At 49.7% G+C, this 11,313-nt stretch overlaps 1 protein-coding gene across 4 annotated transcripts in view; it reads right to left on the bottom strand.

Annotated features, from left to right (window-relative positions):
• Nucleotides 1-3,075, bottom strand: part of Tmem164 (transmembrane protein 164) — a 224,118-nt gene extending 221,043 nt beyond the window's left edge. For 2 of the 4 annotated variants that reach the window (XM_050127183.1, XM_050127179.1), the window contains exons 1-2: nucleotides 2,931-3,075; nucleotides 1,539-2,197 (exon numbers count right to left, since the gene is read on the bottom strand). In XM_050127183.1, the coding sequence (XP_049983140.1) occupies nucleotides 1,539-1,925 (387 nt within the window). In that variant the 5' untranslated portion in view covers nucleotides 1,926-2,197; nucleotides 2,931-3,075. Of the gene's footprint in view, nucleotides 1-1,538; nucleotides 2,198-2,512; nucleotides 2,665-2,930 lie in introns of those variants that run through there. The other 2 variants (XM_050127181.1, XM_050127182.1) reach the window with 2 other exon arrangements.
• Nucleotides 3,076-11,313: the final 8,238 nt, after the last annotated feature.

Raw genomic sequence — 11,313 nt, forward strand, 5'->3', positions numbered from 1 at the left:
CCTAGCTATGACAACCGTGTACTAGCTGCGAATGGCACCTCTTCCTAAGATGCCCTCTCAAAAAAGAAGAAAGGAAGGAAGGAAGGAAGGAAGGAAGGAAGGAAGGAAGGAAGGAAGGAAAAAATAAAACCATTGCCCACTCCATCTCTTTTCCATGCTTTTAGTGACCCAATTGATACCATCCCCTTTATTCCAGGGCTATCTACACCCTCTTGCCATCTGCAAGATGCCAAGGGGCAAGCCAATGTCATTCTCCACATTTTATAGATCAAGAAACTGAGGCCAAGGATGTGTATCCAAATGGATTTCTAGGAAAAGTGAGCTAGTAAATATATGAGCCACAAGTATACAGCAAAGTCCTACAGGATGGACTCACCACCCTCTGCCACTCCCAGTTTAGGACTGAAGGCTCGCAACTAACTCCAAGGAGAGCTGGCTTTCCAACCCTGCTGTTAATCCCTCTTTTGCCTAGAAACAAGTGACCTCTCACCTTGAACCCCCGCAGGGATTCTCAAACCTCTCCGCCCTCCTGAGAACAACCTTCAATAAATGTAAAAGCAATAAGGACGCTAATGGTGGGCTTCAAAATACCCCCAGTAACACTCACCAAGTTAGCCACAGCCCAGAATCTAAAAAGACCTAATTGCTTTCCTTGTCGTCCCTCGTCCCTCCGTGACTTTAGAGCTTCAGGCTGAGTAAAGAAATTCTCAGTCTTTGGTTCTCACACAGACTATGTACCTAGCTGGCAATTTCCCCTTTCAAGCCCATGTTTGCCTTAGCATAACTAATGGGTAGAAGTCAGGAAAGCAAAAGAAATCAGCCCTCTGAGGACCCTCGGAGCATGACCAGAGGGCAGAGAATCGGGTTTGAAAAATGTAAATACCCTCTCACCTCAGATAGAGATTCCCCAACCTGAAATCCACAAATCAGTACGGGGCCGAGTTCAGAGAGCTCTTAGCAGCTCAGGGCTGCTCAAGCTTCTCACAACCCAAAAGTAGACCTCTCCCTAAGAGCATAAACTCCCAAAGGAGTCAAGAGAAATCCCTAAAAGTATTTCCCCAATGGACCACAGTGGAGACAAGGAAGCCTGTGTGACCACCTCCAGGAAAGCATGTGACCAGGCCCCCGGGGTGTGTGGCGGGGGGGGGGGGGGGGGGGGGGGGGGGGGGGGGGGGGGGGGGGGGGAAGCTCCTACCGAAGGCAAGAGGGCTGGGCCTCCACGGGGACACAGATGTGATTCTGAAGGGGCACCTAGCTGGGGCTGGACTTCCTGCTGGTGAAAAGACCAGGCTCCAGCAGGGCTGGGAGGGGAGGGGCACGGGGCTCAGAGTGCAAGTCATTTCTAAGGCTCTTCACCTCCACTGTAGGGCTGATCCATTGTGCAATGCTGAAGTTAGCACAAAGGCAGCAGCTGGTTGGAAAATCATCTTTAAGGGTCCCACTTCCCACGGGGACGAAGTGCTCTACACTAGTTTCCTGAGCACACAAATGACTCTTATCATCACTTAGGCTGCCCAGGAAAAAGTCAACAGACTCACATGCATCATGGTGACCAGGTGACAAGGGTTGAGCAGGTAGATGACGGTCTTGGTGGCGAACTTAAAGCCCACCTCCACCCCGAAGATCAGGCACAGGGCTACTAAGAGCAGATTCTTGCTCAGGCTCTCCTTGCCTTCATCAGGCCGCTGGGTCACCTGCTGTGGCTGGCTGCCACGGCCACCCCTACCGTCCTCCGTCTGCCTCAGGATGTGCCGAAGGGCCACCAGGATCTCCAACAGGGCCAGGGTCAGGACCACCACACTTTCCAGCAGCCGCTGCTGCCAAGACAGGAAGGCAGCACAGTCGGGGCCCCCATTGCCTGCAAAACTGGGGTCGACACCCCCATAGAGCCAGTCCAGGAGACTTTGGTAGCTATACCGGGACATGATGCAAAGTGGCTCCACTTGACTACGGTACAGGAAGCAAGAGCGAGATGGAACACGAGACCGAAGGGTTGCCCGGGCAGTGGAACATGTAAGGAGGGCACACCCGCACCCCCCTCTGGACACTGGGGCACCTAGAACAGGGGAGGGAAAGCTACACGCGAGGCCCGGGGTAAAGTGCTGGCTCTAACTTGTCCCCACGGCTGTCTGGGGAGCCCCCCGCGCTTCTCCAGTGGCCACCAACGAGGCAGGGTTGAAAGGAACCGTTGGCCAATCTAAAAGGAAGGAGAGGAAAAAAAGGTCTCAAAGAGGCAATTGCACGGGAATTAACGAAGCGGGGAGGGGTAACTAGCGAGGGAAGAAAAGGGGAACGGGAGTGGTGGCCAAGCAAGCAGGGGTCGAGGGAAGTTGGAGACCAAGAGGGTCAGGGCGGGGACCTAGGGGACCCGGCACTGCCAAGGGAGCCAAGCGGGAGGCAGAGGAGAGTGAGAGAGAGGGGACACCGGAGGCTAGGAGAGGAGCTAGCAGGGCCGGGCAGGCGGGGAGGGCGACGGGGAAGGCAGGGACGCCGGACTCCTCGTCTCACGCACTCCACGAGAGGGGGGGGATGTCTTACTCCTGCAACCGCGTGGCCGTCTCTGCCCCCAGCTAGCAACTTCGCCGCCGACGGGGCCCCCTCTCCAGCCAATTTAGAGCGGTCCCGGTCCAGCCTCCCGCCCCCGGGTACACTCCCAAACCCCCAGCTCCNCCCCCCCCCCCCGGCCCCTCACGCCCGCCCTCCCGACCAGCACCACCCTCTCTGCCTGCAGCCCGCCCGGGACCAGCCCCCTAGGCGCGGGCGGGCGGCGGGAGGAAGCTGAGAGGGAGGGCGGGGAAGCGGGGCCAGCCAGGGGCCGAGCCGCGGGGCCGCCACCCTCCGCCCCGCCGCCGCCACCGCCGCATCTTCCCGCTCCTCTTCGCCCGGCCCCCGGGGGACGGGCCGCCGCGTCCCCTTGGGGCTCCACTCACCCGCTGCTCGGCCCCGCTGCTCGGGCTCGACCGGTGTCTCCGTCTCCCCGCACTCCCCGCAGCCCCAGGCGGCACTCGGCTGGGCTCCCCAGGCGGCCGCAGCAGCCGCTGCCACCGCCGCGGCTCACGGCTCCTCCTCCCAGCCTTCCTCCCCCAGCAGCCGCCGCTCGCTTCCTCCGGTTTCCCCTCCCTCTCTCCTCCCCCTCGTCGTCAACTCCCTCCACCTTAGGCCCTCCTCCCGGCCACTTCACCACCATCCTCCGCCCCCCCCCTCCCTCGCACAGACACACGTCCTCAAGCCACCACTGCCCCGCCTTGCCGCCTTCCCTCCACAACCTACCCCCACGTAGCCCTCGACTCCCACCTCCCGCCCCGCTTCCTCTCGTCAACCCCCCTCCACACCGCTGCCCTCCCGAGGCCCCATCCCCGCCTCTTTCCTCCTTTTCCTTGCTGGTCTTCTGCACTCCATGGGAGCATGCCTGCAAAGCTTAGCTCCTTCGCCACTGTGACTGAATTCACCTCCCCGCCTAAGCCTGGTGCACGAACTCCTCAAGTGACCAGTTTTCAGGCCACTACTTTGTATACCTGGACACATACTAGACACCCTGCTGGCCCTCGCTAACTTCTAGGAGTAAGGCTTTGACTTTTGAAGTGTGCTCCTGCCTCGCTTCCTCTCTTCTGCCTTGAAATGGGAGATTGATAAAAGACCATAAAAGTATCATCTCTTACCCTTCCAGTCAAAGCCTCACTTCCTACTTCAGTGCCTAAGTTGGGGTCTTCTCCGGGGATTTCCTCTAACCCGGTTCTGATGTTTTTCCTCTCTCCTCGTGCTTCACAAATCACTCTGGCTCTCTCTTGCTCTCTCCCTCCCCCTCTCTGTCTGTCTCTTTCTCTCCCTCTTTCTCCCTTCCCTCTGTCTCTCTAGTGTGTCTGTCTCTTTCGCCCTCCCTCTCCCTCTCTCTCTCCCTCTTTCTCTCTCCCTTCCCTCGGTCTCTCAAGTATGTCTGTCTCTTTCGCCCTCCCTCTCCCTCTCTCTCTCCCTCTTTCTCCCTTCCCTCGGTCTCTCTAGTGTATCTGTCTCTTTCACGCTCTCTCTCTCTCTCTCTCTCTCTCTCTCGCTCTCGCTCTCGCTCTCGCTCTCGCTCTCTCTTGCTCTCTCCTTCCCTCAGTGTGTGTGTGTCTGCCTGTGCGCAGTGTGTCTTCCACAGCAGAGGAAAAGAAGCTTCCCTGACCTCTCTCCCTCCTCCCTCCTCCCTCCCCAAAAGAGAGCAGCTGCTTCCTAACCCCGCCTTGGAAAGAAGGCCTGGACAGAGTGAGTGCTAGCTAGAGTCCAGGGGCCCCCTCTTCCCTGGCACTTTCTACCTAGTGACTGTGTTGGCTCTTCTTAGGATCAGGAATTAAAGAAAGGACTACTCAGAATGTACCTCATATTGGTTTAATATTTACTGAAGACTCGCATAAGTTAGAAAAATATCCAGAAAACAAACCACAGTTAGGCACCCTGCCTAGGAAACACTTTCAGATGTTGGCTGCATGCCAGTCTTCCAATGTAAAATCCAGTCGACTGTATTATCAGGCCACCACCCTCCCATCCTTTCCAACTTCACAAATACAGCCAGGCAAGTTTGTCTGACTCCAAGCTTTGTGAAGCATCCACCGCAGGCATGATATTTTCCAAGTGCTAATTAATAAAGAATGGCAACAAACAAGAATTAGTTCAGAGGCTCACTGGCTCTCCTTAGGTGTTTTGCTAAAGCTAGGCAATATGACCAAAGAACAAAGGGAGGGAGCTCTTGGCAGTGGAATGTAGCATCTGGCGGCCTCAAGTTTCTAGCTTCAAAGAAGTAAGGACGAGGGTATAGCTCTCAGTATTGGCTTCATTAATCCCTCTCATTTCCATGCTGACCTTCATAGGGAATTTGGCCTAGCCACTCCTGTGTGTGCAAAATGACTATCTTTAATGACTGGAACCAAGCCAACTTCTTGACCTAAACCACTAATTCCTTTTTCTTTTTTTCATAGGTTAGACAAAGTGGGTTTTTCTTCAATATTTTACAATTTTTTTTATTATATGTGCATGAGTGTTTTAGCTGCATGTAGGCCACTTGTGTGCCTGGTGTCCATAGAGGACTGAAGTGTGAGCCATCATGTTGCTCGGAGTCATACCTGCTTCCTCTGCAAGAGTTAGCCAGTGCTTTAAAACTGCTGATCCATTTCTACAGCGCCCTCTCCCCCCCCCCCCCCCCCCCCCCCCCCCCCCCCCCCGCACATTCTGGGCTGGACAGCTAGTTCGATGGTTAGGAGTATTTGTTATTCTTGCAGAGGATCTGGGTTCAGTTCCCAGCACCCATATGGTGGTTTACAACCATCTGTAACTCTAGTTCCAGATATCCGACACCCTCTTCTGGCCTCTGGTCACCAGGCAATCATGTGGTGGTGTGCAGACACCCATGCAGGGGAAACAGCCATGTACATAAAATAATCTTTAAAAATGATTAATAGATCCACATTCTAACTAATCCTATTTACGCCAGTTACTTTGGTAGCCTTGAGTAATTTGCTCAACCTTTCATTGCTTCTATTTCTTATCTATTAATTGAAAGATAGTGTCATCTGATTCATAGAGTTACACACATTCAAATGAGCTGAATTCTGTATAGTGTTGGATGCACAGAAAGTATCCATGGAATGCTGGCGCTAACAGCTAACAAACCAGGCATTTGCATGTGCCTTTAAGTGTGTGGGCACACACACACTCCAATTCCGTGCCCTCCCCCACATCTGCAGAAGCCAACCATCCTCCCAAACCCACGGAAACTCACACTCTTCTCAATCCCCCGCCCAGTTTCCAGATCCCTCTCCCTCCTTGAAACTTCTATAGCATTTATTGCCTGCACTACTTATTTTCTTCTGAATCACATACTGCCTTCCATTGTTCTCAGTGAGCCCTGCCTCCCACACCCAGCTGTTTGACAGCATGGAAGGGTCTTAATCTTTTCTACACAAGCACACCCCTCAGCACCTAACAGGGTGACACATAGTAAACACCACACAAAGACAAAGAGACCGTTGTCGTCATAGGTAAAGAGGCAAGTGAGAACTGAACTGAAATGATGGGTCCAGTTTTACCAACAACAAAAATCTTCAGACTAATGTCTAGACATTTCTTTGCTGAGATTTATCTCCTACCATTGACAAGAAGAAACAAAGTTTGCTTTTTAAGAGGGTATCTTTTAAATTATTGGACTTGTTTATTATGTGTGAGCACACTGGACACTCAAGCACCTCGCCTTGTGTTTGGAAGTCAGAGGACAATTTGCAGGATTTGGTTGGTCCCCTCTTGTGGGTCTTCGCAGGAGTCCAAAGCAGGTCTTCAGGTTTGGTAACCAGTCCCTTTACCTGCCGAGCCACCTCATGGGTTCTTAGGGAAATCTAAGTGGCACACAGTGAAAAGGGGACCTGGACTCCACAACAGGTCCAGCAGTTCAGCTGGGATGGGAGGACAGCTGGGTGCAGAGGGAAATGAGAGCAAAGGTTTTGCAGGGGCTGGGTAGGTTGTGGAAGGAATGCTGTGAGGGGCGGGGCAGGAGTGGCTTGAGGGCCAGTGTACCTGGGGTAAAGTGGAAAGCGGAAGGAGGGTCAAGGGTGGAGGGAGGTGATCGATGTGGGGGAGGGGCGAGTATTTTGTGTCCTTTGCTTGTTCTGTTGTTTTGAGACTGGGTCTGGCTTTGTAGCCCTGGCTTCCCCAGAACATAGATCAGGTTGGCCCGGAACTCACAGAAATCTGCCTGGCTCTGCCTCTGAAATGCTGAGATAAAAGTCATACAAGTCTACCTGGCTTCTTGGGGATGTTTTTGACAACAGGCTCTGAAATACCTGCTGGCCATAAAAGGGTAGATTCTATGAACTCCGCCTCCCTGTCTACTCAGGCCTGTTTGAGCCTTAAGACAGATAGTTGATCTTCTGGTCTGGTGGCATGAGTCATCTCTTTGCTTGTAGAGACAACCTCCTAAATTCTTTGGGCCAAAGCGTCTTTTCAGTTATGAGCTCAGGTGACCTCCTGGAGCCTATAGGTCACAGGAAGTGCCTTCTCTTTTGTTAAACTCTCAAGTTAAACTTGGAGTTTCAAGTCTAACTTTCTCCTCTGGCACATGGTTCTTGGAATCTCCTTCTGCCTTCTATCTACAATGAAACCTTGTTTTGTGCAGCCATTTCCTCCCAATTGAAACATTTCCCAAGAGACAGGAGAGGCTCTTCAGACGTGGGAAGCTAAGTAAATTTACAATGCTGGGAAAAACTCAAAAAGTTACAAGAGTCACAAAACCACTTCCTAAGGCTAGGTACATAGTAAACAAATTCTTTGGGAAGAAGAAGACTCAAGTGCAGTTGCCTAAGCATATAGTAAAGGGAGATCCAGGGATGTGGCTTGAGCTGAGTTGTCACCCATGCTGGGGTGGGCTTTTCACTGACACAGCTTCTTTTGAGTGGCCCATGCTTCTATAAGCAAGCTCAGAAAAACTCACTAGTTCAGTAAACTAGGCTTCAGTGGAATGATTTTTTTTGTTTTGGGTCTATCATTAATGCCCTATCTGGGATGAATTGGTACTTGCCCACTTCTCCCCCAGGAAAAGACACATAGCAAACCCACAAAAGTCAAACACAAGCAAAAAAAAAAATCCACAATTGAGATGTTCTATGAAGTGCTATCAAGAGTGCACAGTCCTGATGTTCTGAGAATTGCTATCAGGAATAATAAACTGCATGTGTATGGAGGAGGATGAAGAGAGAAGCCTTTGTCTTGGTCTGTCTGCTTACTTCTCCCTCACCCCCAGTCATTCAACACCAGTATTCATTCTCTCCATAGTCAGTGAATCTCTGTAATGTGTAGAAGAAGAATGTTCTGAACCTGTGAGCAATTCTTGACCCGAAGGAGCTTAAGATCCACCCTAGAGAACACTTATGAACAAGAAAGGTTAAGTAATAACACTGGGAGGGTGAGTAACAAAGCCAAGCAGACAAGAGAAAATTCTGCCTGACCAAATGACCTACGCAGGTATATTCTGGGGAGTGACAAAATCCCCCGGGTCCAGCTATATGATGGTACTCGCCCACAACCCCAAGAGGCAGGAGACAAAGGGAGGAGCATCAGGGTTTGAAGCCAAACTGTGCAGCATAGCATGTCCCAGGCCAGCTGGGGCTATTACAGCAAGATGCTGTCTCAAAACAAAACTGAAAATCCGGGGTGTGGGGGAGCCAAGGAATGGATGTGTAAAGAGCAAACGAACTCCTGAGTGTGCGAACATGGGCATGGCTGTGTCAGGGACCCAGTGCTTCAGAGCCTTAGAGGCTGTAGTGGTATGTTATTCATATTGGGATAAATCTTGCCTGAAGACCAGAGGCAAAGCTAAAGCCACTAGAGGTTAGACAATGGTGACACACACCTTTATTTTTTGTTTTTGTTTTTTCTTTTTTATTGTTTTTATTGTGCTATACATTTTTTCTCTACTCCCCTCCCTTCCTCCTCTCTCCCCTTCTACCCTCTCCTGCGACTCCCAGGCTTCCAATTTACTCAGGGGATCTTGTCTTTTTTCTCCTTCCTATTTAGATCCACGTGTATCTCTCTTTTGGTCCTCTTTGTCGGCTAGGTTCTCTGGGGGTTGGACACACACCTTTAATCCCAGGATTTGGGAGGCAGAGACTGAGTCAGATGGATCTCTGTGAGTTCAAGGCTGCCGTGGGCTACACAAGATCAGTGTAGAAACAAATCCAGGTGGTGACTCACACCTTTAATCCCAGCACTAGAGGGGATATAAAATGGGAGGAGAGAAACTTAGTGTGCTTAGTTTACCGTCACCCAACCTTGGTAGAGGTAAGACTTCTCTCATTGTTTGGCTGCTTTGCTTTTCTAGTTTTTGGGGTGAACCCTAGTTTCTCTCTCTCTCTCTGGGTTTTTATTATTCATGCTACAGGAAATAGCAAAGTGTCTGGTCCAAATACAAGTGCTTACTATGACTGTCCAAAGTGTGCGAAAACTAGTAACTGTGACCTCTGCCTCTTAGTTGTTTACAACCTGAGATTGCGCGCCTATAGACATCTACTGAGATCATAATAAAAAATGTCGAGGCTCCCGGTTGTTGCTGTAGTTGGCACCGCGCCGTCAGATTTCACCTGACCCCGCTCTTCTCTGTGTGTCTGTGTCTGCCGTTTCTTCACGCCCCTGTTGATCACACTCAGGTCAAATCCCAGGCACACAGGTAGTTTTAACAAAGCTAAAGCCATCTACAGGGAGAAAGGTCAGCATGCTATGTACCATGAAAGAAAGCTGACAGTGCCCTAGGAGGAAGCCTTCAAACACATTAGTCCGGTTCAGTGTCTTGATATAGGTAGTGCTACATATGAAAACATTCAGAGAGCTGCACCCTTCAAAGCTGTCTGTCTATGTTGGGTCACAGTTATACATCTTATTTTTTTTCCAGAGTTCAGAAAAGAAAAAGGAAAAACAAAACAAACCACTAGGAGCTGGAATGACCACGAACTTCTCCTGACTAAAGAGTCAGCCATTTGGAGTTGCAAAAAAAAAATGTAATCTATGGTGATGAGCTGTGGCTACACTTGAGAATTGTCCAGCTGCTGCTATAAGAGGCCGAGCCTCAGGCTGGAGAGATGGCTCAGCAGGAAAACGTGCTTGCTGCTAAGCCCTACTACCTACGTTTGATCCTGGGGACTCACACAGTGGAAAAAGGGCAAATTCCTACAATTTGTCCTCTGACTTCCACAAGTGTACTGGGGTATACACATGTTCTTGAGTGTGTGTGCATACACACACTCAATTAAATAAATAAATGCAATTAAAGTTTAAAAACTCAAGAACTGGGTTATGCCTCAGGCCTTTCAGACCAATGTAATCAGAACCCCTGGAAGTAAAAGCTTACAAAGGGACTTTTTAAAAAGCTAGAAAACTACGAGTTTAGTCACCGAAGTTAGAAAACCTAGAGGCTGTGGTATAGTGATATAGTGTTTGCCTAATATGCAAGGCCTCGGGTTCTGTCTGCAACCCCCAACCCCCATACACTCATTGGGAGCTGGCAAGATAGCTCAGTTGGTAAAAAGGTGATAGCCACTAATAATTACTACCCAAAAAACTAAATACTAACGTTTGATCCCTGGGAAGGAGAGGATTGACTCCCAAAGCTCGTTATCTGAGCGCCACGTATATACCGTATGTACACATGCATATATAAAATAGATACATAAATGGAATAGAATATATTTAAATTTTAATTATGGGTGATCAACACATTAATTGGCCCAAAGATTCACTTAAATTATCTTATTTAAACTTTGAGACCAAACAACCTGAGACACAGTCACTATACATATTTATATACATAATCCCTATTGCTATGGTTCCTATTTTACAGGCAGCAGATTGGAAACTCAGAGCATACTACCTCCAAGTGCCACAGCTCAGATGTTGTCCCAGATCTGCACTCTCCAAAGCTAGTGACCTGAGCATATGTACAATATTGCCTCTCAGGGGACCATGCCACAGAGCCAGTACTGCAGAGACTCTTGGGAGAAGAGCTGACTAATCTGTGAAAAGATCACATCATTTATTCTTTTTTCTTTCCATCCAGGGTTAGCTGACATCCACTAAGATGCATTATTAGTCTTAAGTGTACAGCCTGGCGAGGTTGACAAATGTGTACACCCCTGTAATCACCATTCAGACCTCGAGGCACACCTCCCAATCAATCCTCACCTCTAGAGGTAACCATTGCTCTGATTTTCATAACTATTCACGTGCCCATCCTTGAATGCCATACAAATGGAATCATTTTGCTATTGTGACTAGCTCCTCCTGCTCAACATTCTGTCTCCCAAGTTCATCAAAACAGCTCTCTCTCTATCTGTATCTGTCTTCTCAGTCTCTCTCTTTGTCTTTCTTTGTCTCTCTCTCTCTCTTCTCTCTACCTTGTTCTGTCTCTCTTTCTGTCTCTGAATGCTGAGTGCAGAAGACGCTAAACTTTCAAACTCAGGACCCTAGCACAGGGCTTTAATGAGAGGTCTGGCAATACTGCTTCTGGGAAGCCTTTTCCCACCCCACCCCCAGTGCTTTAGTTCCAGGAGTGTTCTCACAGCTGATGTTACGTTCGGAGCCTGCATAGCATAGTCCCATAGAACCACTCGAACACCTTGATAATATCTCAAGCTCACGCATCTTGGGAAACAGGAGAATTCAGCTCTTGTAAATGAATAAAATAAGTAAATAAAAGGGATATGCTACACAGATTTCAACTTTATGGACTTTAAGATTACAGGAAAAAGCCAGGCAGTGGTGGTATATACCTTTAATCCCACCACTAGGGAAGCAGAGGTAACT

Source organism: Alexandromys fortis, unplaced genomic scaffold, assembly GCF_014885135.2.
Source record: "Alexandromys fortis isolate MF-2015 unplaced genomic scaffold, M_Fortis_MF-2015_v1.1 scaffold_200, whole genome shotgun sequence".
Lineage (NCBI taxonomy): Eukaryota > Metazoa > Chordata > Mammalia > Rodentia > Cricetidae > Alexandromys > Alexandromys fortis.